This window comes from Rhinolophus hipposideros (assembly GCF_964194185.1).
Source record: "Rhinolophus hipposideros genome assembly, chromosome: 9".
NCBI lineage: Eukaryota > Metazoa > Chordata > Mammalia > Chiroptera > Rhinolophidae > Rhinolophus > Rhinolophus hipposideros.
The window spans coordinates 75,251,662-75,275,291 of NC_138055.1; the positions used below are offsets into that span (position 1 = coordinate 75,251,662).

General features: G+C 32.6%; 1 protein-coding gene across 14 annotated transcripts in view; it reads right to left on the minus strand.

Moving 5' to 3' along the window:
• Positions 1-23,630, minus strand: part of PPFIA2 (PTPRF interacting protein alpha 2) — a 463,335-nt gene that overhangs the window by 7,247 nt on the left and 432,458 nt on the right. For 10 of the 14 annotated variants that reach the window (XM_081060602.1, XM_081060606.1, XM_081060596.1 and 7 more), the window contains 6 exons: positions 18,356-18,418; positions 16,972-17,001; positions 15,068-15,261; positions 11,434-11,531; positions 2,149-2,324; positions 1,193-1,261 (listed from right to left, as the gene is read on the minus strand). In XM_081060602.1, the coding sequence (XP_080916728.1) occupies positions 1,193-1,261; positions 2,149-2,324; positions 11,434-11,531; positions 15,068-15,261; positions 16,972-17,001; positions 18,356-18,418 (630 nt within the window). The remainder of the gene's footprint in view (positions 1-1,192; positions 1,262-2,148; positions 2,325-11,433; positions 11,532-15,067; positions 15,262-16,971; positions 17,002-18,355; positions 18,419-23,630) is intronic. The other 4 variants (XM_081060601.1, XM_081060607.1, XM_081060603.1 and 1 more) reach the window with 1 other exon arrangement.

The following is a 23,630-nucleotide window of genomic DNA, read 5'->3' on the forward strand; positions in this document are numbered from 1 at the left end:
TCAGAACGTAGCAATATGACAGGTCGTTAATAATTTTTATTAAAATTACTTTTGCAACTTTTAAGCAAGGAGAATATTTGATTCAAAAGTATGTTTGGGTTTATGCAGATTATCTTTTTCATTCAGCTATTAAGGATAAAGATTAAAAAGATTATCAAACAACTTATACAATTAAAATCAGTTAAATATTGACTGGTTTTTAAAAATATTAACCGTTATCCTGATTGGACAGGTGTATGAATTTATAGGAAGTTAGCTGAAGTCAAGACTCAGAGCTTATCTGTCTATAGCCTCCTCCACAAAGGACAGCCTGGTATTGTAATACCAAGGTCACCTGCCAAACCCATTTGAATTTGGGATTATTGCCTCATTTTAGGATTTTCTGGGTTCATTTATAAAACTGTTTTAATCAGTTTTCCTTTATAGCCAAGGAACACCTGCATTTTGCAACACGAAATTATGCATCTCTGTATTTTCCACTTCCTACTCAGGTTTCCTTCCTACCTCTTCCAAAAAGACCCTGTAGAAAGCTCAAAAGAACTAGTCAAGTCCACACTGTCTATCAAAACACAGAGTTTGCTAATGTTCTTGCATCTCTTCATCTCGGGAGGCTATTTCCATGTTCATTAATGTCCAAACCATTTAAACACGCCTATCTTAGGTACAGGGATTATTACACTCAATAGAGCTTTCAAACCCTACAACTGTTACAATGTTATGTGTGTTGCTAAGGAAAACTCAACATTGCTATCTAAAATAATGAAAAGTTCCCATTTTTTGAAAGCAAGTTTTCTCTTCATTTTAATATCCTACAATTTCCTGGGAAGATATACTGATATTTAAGAAATAAGCACATTCCTTATTAAAAAGCCTAATTTATCAGGATGACTGTTATCATAGCTTGTAGTTTAAAAATGTTGTTCAATACAGTTTGCATTCATGGCTCATGAAAAAAGTGTGTTTTCAAATAACTTCTTAGTGTTACAGCTGCTGACACGATAATATTTATGAACTCATAAAGTTATTTCAAAAATCCAATGAGTAATAAAATGTAACATTTAAGAACATTACTGGGGGAAATGCTAGATTCTATCAGTAGAACAAGTAAGTGTCTGATGAACTTTTGAGCACTGCTCCTTGAGAGCCATTTTCCTTGTGCTAAGATTTCTGAATGGTTCTGACAAGGACTTACCTCGTCCAGTCTCCGTTCAGTTCCCAGAGCCAGAAGGTTATTGTATTCCCTTTCAAGAATCTGCCGAGCCTGTTGACATCAAATAACAGTCAGTATCACTGAAGTCACATTTAATTAAAAGAAAAAAAAAAAGAGAGATCATATTTATCTGACAAAGCATCACAAACCCAATTTTATTTATGGGGTTTTAAGATTAGTTCTCCATATCTCCAAACCATTGTAAAGTTTAGCTATAAATACAGGGTGGGGCAATTTTCTTTTGTCCGTGGACAGCAGAGAAATAGCCTCCCATAAATGTCTGAGGTCAAGGGGCTTTGATCACTCTTTGCCACTTTATTTAAGTTGAATATTTTCTATAAACTTTGAAATATGTAAAAACAAAATAAAAAGTTCGACTGCCAAATGTTGATCAAGTGTATGCAGTGGTTCTCAAACCTGGTCAATGGTTACCATTGGGGGAAACTTTAGATAATTAGTATTCTTGTGCCCTATCTCTTGATACCTGGTTTCTTAGGCCTGTGCTATAGAATGCAGGTTTTATTTTAATTTTTTAAGGGCTCTGGTGATTCAAATAATTATCCAGATTTGGGAATCAATGGCATTCCCAATGCTAAGTGTCTATATAACTCAGACATGTGAATAGGAATGACTGTCTCTCAGAGAGGCAGAAACTGAAGGCCATCTGTCAGGATATCGCGTTGGGGAATCTGGCATTCAGGTGGGAGGTTGGACCACATAACCTCTAAATCCCTTCCTGCTTAATTATATGACTTTGTTTTGGCTAGAAATCCAGTAGCTTGGAATTAAAGCCCCAGTGACATATTTCAAACGTTGAGCTAACTCTCATTAGGAATAGTGAATACATAGCCAACTTTTTTTTCCCCCTAAAAATTCAGTTTGTCGTTACATAAACTAAGGAGGACACAGTGCAGCTACCGCACAGAGGGGCAGCTTGCCTGGGTGTTCTGTGTTGGAATCTGCAGTAACAAAGCTAAGCTGCTGTAGTCAAAGTTCTCATCCAGGGCTATCAGGGAGCCGTGCACACCACTCTCCAGAATATTATTTGCATATTCTCGAAGTCCAATTGCTTGGATCCAGCGAATAACTCGGTCGTTGCTCCACACCAACACATCTAGGAAAAGAGGCGCATCATTTTAGGCTGCAGCCTTTTGCGTAATAAACAAAACCACCGGCTGAAAAGAGCAGTTTGGTCAGGCAGGCGTCTGGTCAGGTCAGCCCTTGGCTAATTTCTTTCTCCCCTACTCAGTGCACCGCCCCGACTCCCCCGTGTTGCATGTATTTGATGTTCTAACAACTAACCTTTTCTACTTTTAACCTAGAAAAAAGTTGTCATTTTAAGAGTGTTTGTTATCACTGAAATGAATGGACTTCCATTTCATTACATGGAACGCAGTGTCTCCAAGTGTTTCTTGTTTTCCCTGTGAAGCTCTAAGGCTCCATCTGAAGTTCAAAGTTTTGGCCACCAGATGGGGACATTTCGTATTTGAGTCTTGATACACAGCTTTTAGTAAAGAGCAAAATGAGAATCTAATGAAGGTCTTCATCGGTGATTTTTCACCACTATTTAAACACTGCATATAGACTAGAAGAGATTTTTCACCCGAAGCAGTAAATCAGACACCAGACAGTAAGACAGAACAAGGACTAAATAGTTTGATACTTCCCTATAATTTTGTCAATTCGTTATTTTTAATCACATACTAAGGTAAAAATAAAAGCACTCAGTCAAGTTACAAGTTGTTTTTACTTTTAAATTGAAAAGCAGTATTTCAGTGAGGTTTGGAAAACTATGAATTTTATTTTCTAAACTAATACCTTTAGAGAAAAATATCATACATGGCTTTTTTAGACCAAAACATATCAAAGTATATTTTAACATTTTTTCCCATCTCTTCCCATTATGAGTTGACAAAATACATAACAAACAGTAAAATAGTCAAAAGGGCCAGAATGTTCCATAGAAAAAAATAAGTTTAAGGAACTTAAGGGGAAATTGGAAAAAAATAAAACATTTTTTTCTAATTCTATAGAAAGGGAAATGAAACTTGTAATTTACTATTACAGTAAAAATAAGTTTCTGTTATTTTTTTATTTCTGAATAAAATTTATAAATTTATAAAAATATAAAGAATACTCTGGGAAATATTCTTCAACTTGAACTGTTTATTTTTTCTCATTTAAATTATCTGCAAAAATCAGAGTAGTATTTTTCTTTGGAAGGGAGAATATTTATATGCTAAGTTTTTCAAAACCATGACTAATTTGTTGTAACGCATTAATTTATAACCAAGTTAGGTTTTCTTGTGTGTAACATTAAAATAATAAAGTGATATTTCAACCCCACACAAGTCCTTTCTTAATCTCTATCCTCACCCCAACAATAACTATTACAATGACTATTCTCACCACAGATCAGTTTTATCTGATTTTTTTAGCTCTTTATAAATGAAATCATACAATATGTACTTTTGTGTCTCTCTCTTTCACTCCATATGGCATTTATCTATGCTTTGGCAAACAGCAGGTGTTTTTTTCATTGCTATTTAGTATTCTATTATTTCATCGTGCCACAATTTAGCCATTCTACTGTTGATGGACATTTGGGTGGATTCAGCTGTGGGTTATTAAGGATAGTGTTGCTATGAACTATCTATACTATATTGATGGTATTGTACTATCTTAACTATACTGCTGTTGAATAAACACTGAAGAATAGAATCGGTAAGTCATGTTTTATACATACATTTAACACCAGCACATATTGCTAAATAAATTCCACTCTCACAATTTAAACCTCCAATAGCCGTGTATGAAAAGTTCTATCTTTATCAATACTTTGTAATTTTCATTTGTTTTGTTTTACTTGCTTGTTTTTAGCCATTCTGATAAATTTGTGTCATTATGGGTTGAGTTGTGTCCCCACAAATTCCATAGGTTGAAGTCCTAATTCCCAGTACCTCAGAATGTACTCTTATTTGGAAATACGGTTTTTATAAAACGAATTAAGTTAAACTGAAATTATTAGAATTGGCCCTAATCCATATGACTGGTTTCCTTTTTAAAAGGGGAAATTTGGAAATAAGATATGTATAGCAAGAGAACACCATGTAAAGATGAAGGCTGAGATGCGGTGACACTCTATAATTCAGGGACCACCAAGAGTGCCAGCGAACCACCAGCAGGCAGGGCAGAGGCCTGGAACGGATTCCTCCTGACAGCCCAGGAGGAACCAGCCCTGCTGACATCCCGGCCTGGCCTCCAGAATTGTGAGACAGTAGGTTTCTGCCCTCGCAAACAAACATGTCATATCTCATTGTATTAATAGTTTTGATCTCTGATATCTACTTGTTCAGCAATTTCATTTATATTTATTGGCCATTTGGAAATCCTCTTTCATGAAGTTCCTATAGGGTCTTTTGTCCATTTTTAAATGTCTGTCCTTTTCTTATTTACTTGTCAGAGTTCTATTGATATTCTAAATATAATTCCTTTGTTAAAGACGTATTGCAAATAGCTTTCCCAATCCTGAAGCTCCCTTTGACTTTCTGAATTTTGTCTTTTGGTGACTAGAGTCCTTAATTCTAATGGATTTCAGTTCATCAGCTTTCCTTTAGGGTTCATGCATTTGTGTTTCACGTGTAAGAAATATTTGCCTATTTCAAAAGAATATGAAGTATTTCTATGTTAACACTTAGAAGCTTAATTTTATTCCATTCCATTTTATTTTTCACTCTTTGTATTTAAATCTATATTCCACTTTGAATTAATATTCGTACAGTAGGAGGCAGAGTCAACACTCCTTAAATAAAAAAAGTTAATATCCAATTGATTCAGCATTGTATACTGAAAAGATCACTACATAGTCACCTATGTTCTAAATCCAGCATTCATATGAGTTTGAGTCTGTTTCTGGACTTTCAATTCTATTCCATTGCTTTATTAATCTATTCCACCAAGGTCATTCTGTTTTATTTACTATAGCTTTATATGCATTCTTGGTGTACAGCAGTCTAAGTCCTTGAATTTTATTTTATTTTTTTACTCAAGATTGTCTTGGCTATTCTTGGCCTCTGAATTTCAATATATATTTTAAAATCTGATAGACTTAATTTAGAACTCCCTCCACCACCCAAACAGAGTTTTTGATTAAGAGTGCATTGAATAGAAGAGGGAAAAGAGGGTCAAACATATGGTGACAGAAGGAGAACTGACTCTGGGTGATGAGCACAATGCAATATAGAGATGACATATTATAGAAATGTACACTTGAAACCTATATAATTTTATTAACCAAGGTCACCCCAATACATTTAATAAATACAAAATGACTGCATTGAATCTATAGATTCATTTTAAGGTATTACTTAATTTCCTTCAATAACTTGCTTTAATTTTCTGTATGAGTCTCATAAATCTTTCATTTGATTTGATATTTGATTGTCCTATTATGTTTGTTGTTAGTATCTTGTATAGTATAAATATAGTTAATTTTTCTCCTGAAGTTTTAAAGTAGCCTTTAGAGTATTTTTTAGTTCATAGTATAATTGAGCAGAATGGAAAAAAGTTCATATATGCCTTATGGTCCCCATAAGTGTACCGCCTCTCCTGACCAGAGTGGGACATTTGTTACAATCAATGAATCTGCATTGAGACAAAGTCTATAATTAACAATGGAGTTCACTCTTGGTGTTGTACATTCTATGGGTTTTGAAAAATGGCATGGATCCATCAGTATAGTATCATATAGAATATTTTCACTGCTCTAATAATTTCCTGTGCTACATCTAATCATCCATCCCTTCCCCACCTGCAGGCAACCACTGATCTGTAACCACTGTTGCTGTAAATTGTTACCTTTTCCAGAATACCATACAGTTGGAATCATATAATGTATACTTTTATATTGTCTCATTTCAGTTAGTAATATGTACTTAAGGTCCCTCCATATCTTTTCATGGTTTGATAGTGCATGTCTTTTTAACCATATTGAACTTTTATCTATAGAGCGTGCTAAATTCACATGTCAATTCAAATGGCCTATGATTAGATGATTTGGATTTTCTCTATATCCTTTCTAATCCTTGTATCTTTTTTTAAAAAAAGTAGATTTTCTTTCTTATTGAATTGATTAGACTTCTAGTTTAATCTTGAATGAAAGCGGTGGTATAGCTCTCAATATTGTAACATTCAGTCAGATTTTTATATGTGTTTAGTAGCTACTCATTATCAAATTAAGGAAATAATTTTCTGTTTCTAATTTGCTAAGGTTTTGAATTTTAATAAATTAGCTTTCTTAATTTCAGAACATCTTGATTTTTCTTTTTCATGGTGTTATTTGGTCAATTACATTGATGGAATTATCAAGTGTTAATCCTAAAATTCCTGGAATTAAACCATCTTTGTCAGGGTGCATTTTCCTTTTACCTAGTCTTGTGTTCTGTTTGCCTGAAAATATCCCTTTTTGGTGTCCTTATTATTTATTGCTATCAAGGTTATGCTGGTCTCATAAAATGAGAAAGTATTTTCTCTCTTTCTACCCCTGAAAGAATATGTACTGTGTTTCCCTAAAAATAAGACCTAGCTGGACAATCAGCTCTAATGCGTCTTTTGGAGCAAAATTTAATATAAGACCCAGTCTTATTTTAATATAAGACCGGGTATAATATAATGTAATATAATATAATATAATATAATATAATATAATATAATATAATAATGTGATGTGATGTGATGTAATATAATGTAGTGTAATATAATATGATATGATATATGATATGATATGATATGACATATAATACAATACAATAATGGGTCTTATATTAATTTTTGCTCCAAAAGATGTAGTAGAGCTGATGGTCTGACTAGGTCTTATTTTCAGGGAAACACAGTATGTGATTTGTGTTATTCTTTTCCTTAAGTATTTGGAAGAATTCAGTGATGAAGTCATCCAGGCACATTTTCTTTATGATATTTTATAAATTGTGGGTTCAATTTATCTTTTCAAATATTGTTTCTTCCTTATTCTCTCTTACTTCTCTTTCTGGGACTCCAATTATACCTATACTAGACTCTTCAATACGTCCAATATGTCTCTACTCTGTTTTGTATCATTCATCCTTTTGCTTCTTTTCATGTTTCAGGCCATATATTTTCAAGTGATCCGTCTTCTATTTCACTAATCTCTTTTACTGTTAAACCACCTATCAAGTTCTTAATTTCAGATTCAGACTCTCTGCTTCTTCAAATTTCCATTTGATCATTTCTTAACATATTGATTCTAGCTATTTATTAACTTTTTTCTATTTTGTCACTTATTTTCTTAACACATTAATCACAATTGTTTTAAAGTCCATGTCTGAAAAAAAAAAAGACTCAGGTTCACCGGTGGGTGTTTCTATTATTTTCTTCCTACATTTCCTCATTTTGCTCCAGTATTTTACATGTCTGATATATATATACACACATTTCATGTCTTATACATATATATATACATATATACATATATATATATATATATTGAATGATAGACTTTATGATTGAAAATGTCTCCAGAGGCAAGTCGTGTACGTCAGGCATACTTATTTCCTTTTTCTCCAGGATCTCGGTTCCTCAAAGCTCGGCAGCTTTGATACCTTTAAATTACAATTTCCCTTCCCTTGCTCTGTGAGACGGGGAAAGCTATAGAAAATGACAGACTTCCCTCAACACATTTCTCTTTTTTCCAGGATCAGTCTGTTATGTCATACATATGTTAGTTACTTTCTATTGCCTTCAAACAACTGTTTATTGATTCCTCTAGCCGTTTACGTGTTCTTGTCGATGACGGGACTGATTCAGTGTATTCCATGAGAGTCAGTAGTAGTTTGTAGTCAGTAGTCGTTCCTCAATTAGCTTGTGCTCGTTTTGTCTCTGCCAATCCACAGTGGTAAAGCATTTCTACATTAACCTAGAAGATCTATCTGCCTCACATCTCTCTACGTAATGCCTATCATTGACTTGAACAGTCTTATTTCAAAAGAAAGGCCCTAAGTCTCTTTGGACTTAATGAGAAACATATGAGGAAAGACTCAAAAATGCCCACTTCCCACGATTTTATGACTATTTCCTGCTCCAGCCAAAGCAGAATGAGTTTCTTTAGGAAATAGGATAGTTAGTTACTGTCTCTCTTAGAGTTTTGGCTCTTTCTTTTCCTATATCTTTAGTAAAGCATGTGACTTCCTTAATGATCTTTACTATGTCTGGAAATTTTATATTTTATATATATTATATTCACTAGGTGTCCCTGGGTCAGTCCTGAAGTATACATTTTCCTTTGAGTTTTCACTAGCTTGTTCCATTGAGGTATTAAATCTCAGAAAACAGGATTTAAATTGATTAGTATATTTTCGATATATTAATCAGCTGTTGTTGATAGCAACTGATTAGTTTTAACTCTTGGTTACAGCACACTTGCACTTCAAAAGTTGGGCAGGTATGCACAGTTCACAGCAACAGTTATCCAGTTGTTTTTACTAAGTACAACATTTTTAAAAACTAATGGAGTAATAGTTTAAAAAAAACAGAAACACAAAAGGTCCAGTTTTCCTTGTATTAAATGGCTTTCTGAGTAGGTAGTGTTTATTCTTTTCTGGATCTAGATTTACATTTTGATAGCCTAAGACGTTATATAGTCACCATATTTCTGCAAATATATGTCATCAGAAATCCCATAGCCCCACCTGTAATTAAAAGTCATCAAATATATAAAATAATAAATATAAAATAATCCATGTATTTATAGGGTAAAGGGAAATAAGATATTAATCCAAACTTTTTTTTTTCAGAATACAAACATATCTTTTTCTTCATTTTGTAAATCAGGTCCCTTTCTATGAATCTGTTTCCAAACAAAATTTATGCCTTGACTTTAAAGATTTGTAGAGATACCCCTGACCTAAACAATAAATAGCTAGAGATCAGTGTTACTTTTTCCTAGCAGCAAATTAAACATTAGTACATTCTTGATATTTACCTGGTCTGTTCACTTTAGAAAGCTGTTTATTAAGGTCAAGGTTAATTAACACTTCAGATAATAACAGAGGCCCCTAGTCATAGTCAAGAGTTATTCCTGTTAATGTCATCAGATTAGTTATACAAAATAGGGGCTATTTATGATCTCACTCATGGCTACTTAGCATATGGAGTTGTCTGTATTTAATCATAGTGAATGATGTAGCTTTTTCTCAGGGCTACACTTTAACCAACAACTGCCAAATACTAATATAATATTTGATGGAGGGCCAAATAGGTAACTCCTCTCTTTTATATCTACATATGACACATTCCAAGTGGTAAGATTAAGCATAATGAAATCTAATTGGAAAAAATACTTCAGAAAGAAAATGAGAAAGTGGAACCCACTGGTAAAATCTATTTGTGTGCTAAAACGTCTTTTGTTAGGTCAAGCACAGACTGCCTTCTGGGGTCTTCCTTTGGCCAATTAGTTTCCAAATTTCAATTCAACTGAACAACAATGCACTGAAAACAACTTGTAATTTCCTGGAGCCCCAAAATAAAGTAAAATCAAACAGCGCAATTTTGATAATGGAAAAACACTTTCTTGCTCCTCAATAATGAGTTAAATGAATATTATAAGAAATCCATTGTCTATCTACTCTCCAGTGAACCACATATAGAAAAATATTCTTAACCAATCACCTTCATAGGCATTCAAGCCCATTCTTCTAGAACAAATGTACTGTCCAAGAACTGCCAAAAATAAAAATAATTTCTGACATTGTTCATCACAAATGAAAATTATAGAAGTCTAAGACAGATGATCTTAAATAAAGAATAAAACAACGTTAAGCTTAAACAAGGGGGGAAGGTAATACTGTGTTTCCACAAAAATAAGACCTAGTTGGATCATTGGCTCTAATGCGTCTTTTGGGTCAAAAATTAATATAAGACCCGGTATATATTATATTATATTATATTATATTATATTATATTATATTATATTATATTATATTATATTATATTATTTCCGGTCTTATATTAAAATAAAACCAGTTCTTATATTAAATTTTGCTCCAAAAGATGCATTAGAGTTGATGGTTCGGCTATTTTTGGGGAAACATGGTATGTAATATATACTATTTTTTATCTAAAGTGAGACCCGAAGAAAGTGAAGATGAAAACAGAGACACATGCTTTACTTTGAACAACGAATGTACAGCCATCTATTGAATTAGATGAAAGGCTTCCCGCATATCAATTCCTGGGAAACAGCAAACAGAAATGTAACTAAATAATTTATTTTGCTTGTATACAAAATTTTTCTCAAAAATATTTGGTTATGTTTCCCTTAATGAGCCCCTTTCTCCTTTAAAAAATATAAATAGCCATTTATAAATGGACTGATGATTTTTACCAAAACAATGCCTGTAGATACTTACATCTTATGCCCAACAATTAATTTTTGTTCAACAACAAGAAAAATAAAGTGGTCTCTAACAAGGATAGGATCTAATTATTATTATTATTTTAATACAGTTCTCTCCTGTATATTAAGGTAATTCTCAACATTTAGAGGGTTAATTATTAAATACAGTACTTTTATAATAAATCTGTAATAAGGAGTATCTTTTCTTACCATTCAAATCAAACATTTTTGTACACACGCAAGTTTCAGCAATTAGCTGAAATTATTCCTGGCTAAAATTATTAATGGACTAATATCATTTATAGGGGTAAAATCTCTATGTAACTTCTATATAAAATCCCTATATAATTTTTATGACTGTTACAAAAATAAAATTTCTGGGCATTGAAATAAATTCAAATGATATAAGCCAAAAATGAACTACCAGAAATAAATTATGTATCATGTTTCTCTGAATCATGAGTGTGTTCTATTAAAAGTTTGACAAAAATATCTACATAGAGGCTTTTTTAGAACAAAAAAGTATATAATTAAGAAGTTCAGAAGAATAAACTCCAATGTAAAAAGTCAAAAATATGTCCCAAATGAGATATTTACCTTGTAAAGTGATAACATTTTTTTCTGGATTTTAATCAGAAAAGTAATGAAAAAAAAATAATGATGACAGAACAGTGATTCTAGTCAAATACTTTTGTTACTTAATGATCACTGTAACATATACAGCACTTTAGGTTCACAAAAGAGAAAGCTAAAAAAACAAGAAAAAACACATTTGATTGAAAGAAAGTCACGTTACCTTTTATTTCATGTTGGCTTGCTTCCCGCCTTCTTTCTAGTTCTTTTCTGTCATAATTCAGCCTTTTTAAGCACATAATTCCGTACTGTAAACTTGTTCTGTGATTTTTTTTAAATAAAAAAGCACATTGAACTTACTCAGCAGATAAAGGATGTTCTTTGATTAAGCATAGTCAACCACTGTGCACTACTTCTTAGGGCAATAGGTTAATAAATTACATTTGTAATTACATTCTTTAGTATTGAAGAAAAATAACATCATATTAATTCTAACTAAGCACACAGTGTTTCTAAAGAGTATATATTCAAAATGAGAACACCATAGCCTTAAAAATAATCATGGATTATGTTGTTCATCCATATTTCTTTGTCTTCCATTAAGCTAGTCTGACATTATTTGCAGACAAATGAACATTTTATTCATTTGACAAGAACTTAAAGAGGCATTATTATGGAGACGGGAAGAACTGTATAAGAAACGGATACTGTCTTTTAAAGCTGATGAGAACAATAATATAAAAACTTGAGTAAGTAGTAACAGAGAAACAAATACCCAAATGAATAAACACCAACTCTAAGAGATACAGAAGTATGTGAAAAGAACACATCAGCAGACATTGAAACTCTGGAAAGGATACTGTGGAAGAGCAGACAATTGACTGATTCTTAAAGGATCAAGTGTAAAGAAAGGATTATTAAAGACAACGAAGCATCATGCATATGGGACTGCAGATGAAAGTTTAAATGTGTGGTGATGGTAATACATGCTGTCCAGAATTGAAATCTGTGCTAGGACGTCAGGAGGAATAGAATTACCTGTACACAGTGGAGTTATACTAAGGAAACCTTGCATTCAGTGTAAGTGTGGAATACATCCAGGTGATAGAGAATTATTGGACAATTTCCATGGGAGAATGGAAGACAATAAAAATGTTTAGTTTAAGACAGAATAATCAGGTAGCAAAATAGGAGATGAGGAAAATAGGTAATCCTAGGGGACAAGGAAATCAATTAAGGAGTCAATGCTGCCAAAATAATGGTCACAATAAGGACAATTGCCATGAGAATGAAAAAAAAAAACAACCCAGAAACCAGAGATATTTAAAGAGAAGAAAGGAGAAGTCTTGGTGATATTAGATATGAAGAATGTGGGAACGTGTAATAGGAAAACAGAATCTCCAGGCTCCAACAGTAAAGAGCATTGATTATTCGTGATTTCTTAAGTGTTTAGAAATGTGTACAAATTTAGACACATACATTGATTGGCCAGGTTACTGCTGAGCATTGAGTGTGATTCTAAGCCCAGAACTTTAATAAAGACAGTGTTGAGCTCAAATATTTCAGAATTAGAGAAAAATGAAAAGAAGTCTGCATTAAGTGGATCTTGAGGGCTGAATTATGTTTCCCTAAATTCATGTGTTTAAATCCTAATCTCCAGAACTTCACAATGTGACTGTATTTGTAGGTAAGGTCTTAAAAAAAGGTAGTTAAACTAAAATAAGGCCTTGAAGGTGGGCCTTCATCCAGCCTGACTGGTATGCTCATAACATGAGGAAACCTGGACATACAGACAGAAACCAGGGAAGTGCATACACAGAAGAAAGGAGACCAAAGAAGGTGGCAAGCAAGAAGAAACAAGCCCTGCTGGCACCTCGATCTTGGATTTCAGGATTTAAGAATAGTGAGAAAATAAATATCTGTTGTTTAAGCCACCCAGTCTATGGTATTTTGTGATGGCAGCCCCAGCAAACTAATTCAGTGGGATGCTAGGTAATGCGGATATCATAAATATCACAGACATTAGGCATCTTGAGGTTAAATCAATGGCTCTTGGAAAATTTCTGCCAAGTTTCTGCATGCAGTATAAAATGGTGCTCTGAAGAGGATATATGTCGTTACAATAATGTCTGTCAGATGGAAAATGAGCTGTAAAGACGATGAGACTCAGTATGAAGTCAGATACTACCTGATCTAAGTCAGAGCTAAACACAACTTAAAGATGAAGCTTGTGTATTTCCCAGAATCAACAAGAACCCTATCATTTGAGCAATTTTTATTTTTTAAAAAAAGAAAACTCGATCACTGTAATAACCACTTCTACTGCTAATGAAGTGATTAACATTATATTTAGTGAAGAATGGGAAAAAGCACAAGTCTGTCATCAAAAATTCTAGAATTCAAGTCTAATTCAACCACACAGAATTGGAGGGCCTAAACGTTTAGTGACAGCTAGCTTACTACCTAACAGTGTGTATGCTGCAGGGCAAGTCAGAGTGACACAAAGTTGGTTTTCTATTGAACGTAAGTCACTCACCTAATATCTACACCTATTTGAACTAGAAAAGTACATGTGCAACAAGCAAATCTTATTCTTCCATCACATAATTATATTAAAACATAGGAAAACTTATTTGAAATCTTTCCATATCCAAGCTAAATGTCTTTAATTTCCTCAACCTTTCCATCAGACTTTTACCACTTTATCTATAACACTTTAATATCCATAAATTAATACAATTTATTATCATCTCACCATATGGAAGGATTACTATTATGCCTGCCAATAAACACAATCTACATTTGTCCTGTCAAGCCATTAACCTAAACTGAATTATTTATGTCAACTATAAATCACATATCTTTTTCATTTGAACTGTTTTTAACCCATAGATTTCTCCATCCAGCATTTAATAATTTAAAAAAAGATATTATATTTATCTGTACCAAATTTAATCCAACATGTCAATAACTGTATTAATATTCAAAATAATGCCATAAATTTGATTAAAGAGCCCAAATTACTACCTTTTGATCCCAACTTTATGTCATCATCATATCTGATTTTTATACCATTTTTATTTTAGTTCCTAATTAACTATTGGACAGGGTGTGACCAAATAGTTTCCCAAGCCCAAATCATCTAGATTTATATTTACTACTTTACCATCATAATCAACTACATGTGAAACAATCATAATCCAACTGACAATTTTTCATATAACCTACAAAGATATCAGGATACAATACATGATTTATGACATGGTATTATAACAAGCCTTTTTTTCACTTCCTGGATGGTAAACAACTTGAAAAAAGTTTTATTCATCTGTGTACTTACAGCTGTCTCACAACCCACTCAGTATGTTTTTTCTGAAAATTAATATACAAATAAGCACTAAAAGATTTATACAAAAAAAAACACACACAAAAAAAAACACAAAGTATTCTTCAGAGAACTCCTTTTAAAATTTTTTATACTATATGCCTAAATTATACAATTTATATTTATATTTATAGAGTTGAAACTGATTTAATTTTATTCTTAATAATTTTCTAATATAAAAATATACATAGATACAAATCACAAACATGGAATTTCCTAAATATTTGGAAACAAACATTTATGTTGCATGTTAATTTTATAAATGCATCATTTTATAAGCTTTGGGCACATAATATGCACATAGCTCTCCATTAGATGGTCTCTGCGATATACTACAAGGAAGTTTTTTGCGAAGTAAATGTACACAGATGTTTCAAATAGCACATATTCTCTATTTCTTAAACATCTCTTTTTGTTCTAGTAATAAACATTATTTATTGTTTTACTTCAATTATTCTTGGGTAAAACCTACCGATGGAAGCTATCCACCATTTTTAAATGAACACGGAGATCCTTTTTTGTTAGGTGATCTAACATTCTGGCATCTACCAAGCATTCCATAAAATAACTTCTGTATTGAGGTAACCCCAGGCTGGGAAGCCATTCATTTCCAATCCACTCGTGGTTCATATCTCCATATGCCAGGGTCTGTAGAAAAACCGGACACTAGAATTGTTTTATAGCAGTCAAGTTTCTTAGCCAATAGAATGAGATGGTAATTGGAGGATATTGCTTATATTAAATATTATAGCTAATATTTAATTACTATAATATATAAAAAGCATAAATAATATTTAGCCTCTAAGATTTGGTATAAAATGGAACTCTGTGTATATGTATCAAGGTACTTGCCTATAGAAAATGACTGTATTCACTTTGTATTCTCAAAAGGAATTACATTATATACAAATATGCATTCTAAATAAGAAATTAGAATTAATGATATATACAAAACTTAAATATTTTTTATATAGATGGGTTTACTTAATTTATTTTATTTTAATATGTCAGCTAATACTCTACCATTTCCTTAGCTTCAATGCTATTACCATTGTTATGGTGTAATGGCAAATCTTGATGTGAAAGTAAAAACCTCAGTAAATGAATAAAGAAAGGAGCAACAAGGCTAGAGAGACAGAAAGCTGAAGCTCTTTGTGGACATTGTTGTTACTTAGTGAAGCATGCAGACATATTCCATAAAGATCATTGCAAAAAAGCAGGGCGTGATCAAAAACGAAGAATAATAATATAATTCTTTAATGTAACAATATTGACTGATCTTACCAAATACTGTTCATAACAGCCAAAATGAAAACCAGAATCAACCATCACCTCTAAAGCAATTTTTAAAAAGGATTCTTACTCTATTAATTTTACAGTGTTTCTCCTTATCAAATGACAAATTCACAATTGAAATTATAACAAATATTTCTAATGAAAATCTAGGTGCTCCCCTTCTTTCGTGTGTTCTTAAAAATGATGAAATTCTAACTAAAATCAAAACCTAATGCAATCCTAACTTACTGAATGTTTAAATGCAGGTCATAGTAACAGCTATCAAAATTTTCCTTATAGGCAAAGGTTTGAATCACATGAACTATATAACACACATTACAGTCATGCGCCACGTAACGACAGGCTACGTTCTGACAAGTACATCCGTAAGCAATTTCATTGTTGTGTGAACATCACAGAGTGCACTTACACACACGTAGACGGTACAGCCTCCTACACACCTTGGCTTGGGGTGTACCATGTCGTATATGTGGTCTGTCATAGACAGAAACGTCATTATGAGGCACATGACTGTAATTCTTTCAGTTATACCACATGTGGGAATGCTGAAAACGCACGACTTCCTTGCAAACGTACATGTTTCTTCAAAGTACAGAGGCTTGTCTTGTACTGCCATCTCAATAAAAGGGAGTAACTTCTGACTTGTAGTCAAAATGCTGACAACGTCCCTCCAACTCCAATCCTCACACACCTTCCATTGCACTTTAAAGCATATGTGATTCCAAATAACATGCTTTTGTTTTTTAATCCTCCCCATCTTCTATCCAACTTGAATAATTCCTGATTAAATACATTCAGGGGTGATTTCAGAAAAATATAAATTACAGTTCATCTTTTGAAGAAGAAAGGAAATTTCCCTTTAAAAAGAGGTTAGATATGAAATGATAATCATCTTTTTTTTGCAAAATATGGCGATTTTAAAAGATATATATAATGAAACATGGTAAGTTCAAATGTACCTATTAGCCTGAACGTAAGGTAAGTGAAGATTGATGACATTATGTCATACAACAGTTTCTTATTTATATCCTCATAGCGTACTGATGATAATAATTCTTTTAAAACATATAAATTTCCTACCTGGGCCCAGCTTCCTTCCTCAGATTCTTTCTGTGTTAGCATCAGGGAATGATTAATAAAGCAGATAAGTATAAATTAATCTCAGATGAATACAGTACAATTTTTCTAGTAGAAGCAAAATTGTTATCGGAAATGTTAATGACAACATAGGCAGCTAAACACACAGATTCTTATTCAGATCCACAGTAATCAATTTAGCAGTTCAAGGCAAAGCACATATTTTGTAATTAATTCTAATTAAATACACACACATGACATAGGAGATTTTCTTGATACACTTGACCTTGTAATTACAAACCTTTTTTAATTCTTAAAAGTATGTAATTTCCCAAATGTAATGAGTTATAATAAAAATTTCTGATCATACACATACAAATATACAATACCCAAATGTGGATATATACATATATTATAAAACATATATTATATATATATATAGCCTGCTACACACTAAGCTATATAGTATAGCATGTGCACGGGTCATTGTTGCATACACACACACACACACACACACACACACACACACCTATATGATGACGGAATCTTATATAAAGTAAATAAATGAAATGAAAAAGTAATTGCATTCCTCTAACAAAGCTTTGTGGTAATGAAATAGATTTCAACAATAGCCAACAACAAGCAAAACTAAAAAAGACAAAAACTGAACACAATAAGCTAAACCAGAAATGTAATTAGCATACGATATTGGCATTTTAATGCATCATAAACTAGATAATAAATTTTTCAAATAGGAATAAACCTGAAAGGGTATTACATTTTTTAAAAGTTGTTAAGAATAAAATGAATACCATGCCCAACTTTGTTACTTTAGAAAAAAGCGACTATATATAAATATTTATAAGTGGACAATTACAATCAGAATCACAAGAATTTCTTTAATCCTGCACTTTGAATACCAAATGAACAGAACATTTTTTGGCGGTGTTAGAGGGGTCATGCTCTGTATCTGAGATGGTAAGGTACAAGAAACTAAGTAATTTTATTTAAAGTGAGTATTCAATCTAAACTTTTCTATTATGAGTTTATTTGTGTTTGGTAATATGTAATACCTGTGACTGTGCTCAATACTAAGTGATATTTGTTACCAATGTTGGAAAATAGATAAAAAGTTGTTATTGATTATTATTTGCATACACTAGATTTGTGATATTAACTACATTATGATAATCTAGCCATTGCTTCCTTTAAACATGTCCAAGTTATCATACCAAAATAAAATAAAACCGTAATGAAAATTGTTAGTTACCATCACATATCACTATGTAAACATACCCCATTACTTCGCATCTACCGTACACAAAATTTTCATCCATATAGCAGCAAATAACTTTTCTTCATGTTCAACAGAGCTGTAAAGACTAACCGTTTTTGCTGGAGCTGCAAGATTTTCCATTTCTTCATGGGTCACCCAAACGTTGCCTGAAGGCTAGTGAGGAGGCCCAGAGGGAAACAGTGGGATCCAGGAAGGGCAGCAGCGGTAAAGAAGAAAGGCAGCGCCACTGTGAGTTATTATAACAGCACCAGACCAACGCGACAAGCGCTCCTGCCTCCACATTATGCATGAGAGACACAGCATGGCTGGTTTGCTCAGAGCTCCCTTTTCCTTCTACTTCAAAAGATCACATAGAAAGAGGATGCTGTGATGCTCACGTCAGATGGATTTTAAATGATACTTCTCTGCATATTAATTAGGAAAAAGGCTTAATCAAACTGCATTTCAAACGTATGTGGCTATTGTATCCATTTTTTTTTTGTAATCATGGAGAACGGATGAAATTGGATCTGTAGGAGAATGTATTTTTATGTTTTTCTTCAGAACACAAAGGCACAAGTACTTTGTGATGTTGGTACCAATATTTAATTCACAGAGTTTTGATTCTTCAATGTCCTTAGCAAGAGAAAAATTGGTTGTCAATACAAAGTTGAAAGCACTGTCATAACTTGTCTAAAAAATCAATGTTAGCTTTTCCCAAATGTGTTCTTCTTTGTCCAGTTCAGTAACTATGTTGTTTTCCTCTATTGTTAATAGAGGAAAAAGAAGTGAAATCCTCTTTTTGATTTAATGTGTTTCATCACCAAATACTGTCAAAAATTAAGAAACCCTAAGTTTCCTAACTTTTCATCAATCTCCTGTACCATTATAGAGAAGAACATGGTGTAAAAGAAAAATTTCCCCCTAGCAGGCACTATTCTCTTCTGACATCTCATTTACTTTCTAAATAATATGATCCATGATATTTGTTCTATAGCCTTAACAATAATGTACAATTTCTAAACCAAAGTCCACTTGATAACACAAAGATCAGGCATATCTTTGATGGTAATGGCCGCTGGGAGCCACTTCTCATCAAATTCCCCTATTTCACTGGGAAATCTTTATAAGTACTGCGTGGTTTTCCAAGTACATGGATTCTAGTTACAATAGAACTTACATCCTACCTATTGCTTGTTACATACTCTGGAAGGGGTCTGGTTTTAGAGAATTGGGAGGAGCGAAGTTGATACCCCAAAATAAGTTACTACCATAATTCTCTCTGGCTTTGTCTACCATTCACATAAGTACCATGTTTGACTTTCCTTCTAGTATAAATAATATAATTTAAAAATTACCTATAAACTAAAATAATGAATAAAATTCAATACACAGAGGCATTTCATACATAAGAGAATTATTCACATACACAAATGAGTAAGAAAAGGGAGCTGAGTAGTAAACATTCATAATTATAAGTAAATTGTATGGGAATAAAAATCCCAAAAGATAGGCATCATATTCATGTATAGAATTCTCATTTTCCCACCATTTGGAAATTAGAGTATATCTGAACTTTTTTCCTATAAGATAAAACTGTACACACCTGTAAAATATATTTAGAATGCAGGAACCATCTGTCATTAAAAGCCCCTCCCCTCTACTCCCACTTTCTGGGAATGACGCTTATTATAAACAGAAAGTTGCATATGAATATATGAATCATGAAATCATTTGGAAGAAATTGCTTTCATTGACTTCGTGAGGAATGCACAATGCTAAAAAACACTTTGCACTCCTGTGTCACCTTCCCTTTATACCCAGTGATCACAGAGCTTTGCTTGAGTGCCTGCACTGTTTTTGAAGTGAGCTTCAGTGATGATTACCTGAGAGGAAATTCAGTTAAGCCAATCTTGATTTACAATGATTTCTGTAGCTTCTACCTCGATTGTGAATCCAAGCAATGAAGATTATTAGAAACTTGTATTAAAAAGTTTGTATAAAAAACTTGACTAGTATTAGCTCATCCTGGAATACATTCATGTATACCCTCTTTCACAGGTCATCTTAAAGTCTATATTTGTCAGTCTATGACCATTTTCTGGGATCGGCAAGATGCTGGAAGCTATGGTTTTATCTGTATCTTTATATGCAAAATGAGTGTATATCCAGGGTAATTTTCTAAAGTACAGTTGGCAAACCTTCCGAAATTGTACGTTAGTTGTTCACCTTTGATCTGCTGGTCTACTTGTAAAGAGCAGTGCCTGCTCTAGTATCTTGTAAAGTGACTCATAAAATAGCTACTGCACAGCCCAATCAATTAGCCATTAGTGGTGGTTTTAACAAGTTTATTTTATAAGCAAGCTCATATGTAGTAAGTTTTTTTATTTCTTTCTTTTCACCACCAATTTAAGGGATGGAACTTTCATCGAGGTGATTCATAAAGGGGTGATTTAGAGCAGGAAAGGTTTAACAAAGAGCCTATTTTAGAGAATAGCTAGAGCAGGAGGCTTTGAGCAACCAAAGGAGATAAGAACACTGGTATCCTGGGTCTGAGGACAAAAAATAGGCTGGAAACAAGTAAAGGACAAGCATTATATAATTTGGGTGTGGTTTCTGAGAGCCATGGAAAATCATCTATTCACTGCCTTTGAAAGTCCATGTTGCCACCCCCTATATCTTAGCTGGAGAATGCAAATCAATAGTCTTTCCTTTTTTTTTTTTTTTTTTTTTGTGGCTAACACCATCTGAGTCTAACAGGTGATTTTTAAAATTCCAACTATGCAGTAATTAATTTAACAAATTATAATCAAGAGACTTGAGTTCTAGCAGGGCCACTTCTCGGTAACTACCCTAGGACATTTCATAAACCTCTTTAAATTTTAGATTCTACTTCTGTTAAGCGGACTAAAACGATACACTTCATACTAGAAAAATACTGAAATGTTTACATTATGACATATTCTGCTACATGGATAGGTCTAGGATGAGGCAGGCGAGGTGCCAAAGGGAAGAAACATAAGGACACACTTGTAGGCTGTTGCAAAAGCAGGGTTGGCACCTGAAGGTGAATGCCTCCTCACCTCACCTTGCTAAATGTGGAGTAGGATATCTAAATAATATTATCAAAGGAGAACTGGGAGAAAAATTCCTAAAGGATGGTAGAGATGAAAGCGTTCACCTAATTAAATAGGAGAGAGTTATGACATAAAAATAAATATTAAAATTAGCTTACAGAATAATTTATGACAATTAGGGGAAAGTAATTAATTCTCTTGCTGTAGAAATATAAATATGTAAAACCACCAGACCTCAGAATATCCTAAACCTTAGCTACCTGGAAGTAACTTCTGTTACTACCTAGGTCATTTTGAAGTATTTTTTACTTTATAATTGAATTACAAAGTAAATTGATTTGAAATTTACTTTTCACATTCAGTATGGCCGAGAAGCATAGTTCTCCTTTTTCTGAATTTATGTTGCTCACTAAAAGAGGAGAAATACTTCCCATTATAATAAGACTGGTATATATATATATATATATATATATATATATATATATATATATACACACACACACATATATATATGTATAAAATATATATATAAAATATATATATAAATGTATATATATATGTGTGTGTGTATACACACACACACACACACACACACACACACACATATATATCACCGGTTTTATTTTATACACATATATATACCTCAGCGTATTTACACTTAAAATTGAGGCTTATGAGATTAGTAATGATGAAAAGGGAAACCAAGGAACACTGGAAGAATGCTGTAAAAGAGAAGGAAAACTGGTAGACTGTAGGAAGTAAGAGATGTACTTGTTAGGAGCATAGACTGGGGGGCAAAACCACATAGGAATGGGACACTGGACAAGTCATTAAACATCTCTGTACATCAGTTTTCCCATATGTAAAACAGATATATTAATAATTAAAGTACCTATCTTACAGTGTTGTGAAGTTTAAACGAATCATTACATGTAAAGCACTTAGAACAAGGGCTGACAATAAGTACTTCACTACTGTTGGTTATTACTCAAATATGATTAGAAACTCTGTTAAGCAATCTGCACTCAAACAAATCTTTAGTTTCATAAATGCTTTCTATTTCTCCTGTGCATTGTGCTGACTAATACCTGTCTTAGGCCTCATGTTTCTACTCTAATTTGCTGAATTATATGTCTACCAAAGATTGTTTATATGTGTTTCTAAATTTATTTAGTTCCACTGAACATTTTTTTTAATTAGACAATTTAAACAGATATTAAATAAAGCAAAAAATAAAAGAAATTTGGCTCATGTATAAACATGTATAAATTTGGCTCATGTATGAATTATTTGGAAAGACCAGAAAAAGGCAAATCTTAAAACACACTATCAATGAGATCCAAATTTGTCAAAGTCTGGGGAAGAAATTGTAAATGTCCAGTAGGATTTTTGCATTCAAATAAATTTTTGAGCATCTTGAAGTTATCCCTTTAAAAAGAAACTCAAACTATTGAAATTAAAGGTATCTGATGGATGAGCCTATCAAAGAAAGATAATGTGGAACTGTAGACATTGAAATCATATTCAAAGAAAAGTCCTAGGAGTTTCCTCAAATTTACAAGTACCTGAACATTCACTTAAGATGAAATATTTAACGAGTGTAACTTATTCTTTATGACATCCCTTTTTAACCAATTATTTCAACTAATTGACATCTTCATCTCTGTTCTATTAGGTAAAAAGCCTTCTACGTCAACAGCGGCTTAGAAAGAAGAAACAGAAAGCAGGGAAGATTAGTACTGGACAAAGGAAATAATAAATGTAAACTTTAGAATTTTCTTTTGATGGTCTAGCCTATTTTACTAGACAGAAAAAGAGGCTCTGTTAACTAAGATGTTTTTTTTTTTTAAAGTCCAAATACCTTATCTTTTTCTCTTGAGAACTTGAGTGAATTAAGAAGATACACCTGGCTGAGGAAACCAAACCCAAACCTAAACGACAGAAAAGCTTTGTGATCTGAACTAATTGCAGTTTTCTAGAAGACATAACATTGCTTTAAAAAAATGCTTTTGTATGTTTTCATCTTCACTTTATGCAGTTTATTCATTACTAGAATTTTATATATAAATTTTTTCTTTATGCAAAGCAAATCATATTTGAAATCTATTAAAAATGAGTAAATACTTCCATATAGATGAAGTAAAAGGAAGGAAAAGCTCTCAGTAGATATTTTTTAAAGCAAATAGAAACAACTTATATCTTATGTAACTTGCATTAATATTTGGCAAAGGGCATATATCTTCTGTGAATAAAGAGCTCTTGTACGTTATTAGTAAACAGATGAGTATTTCTATAATCCTATAGGAAAA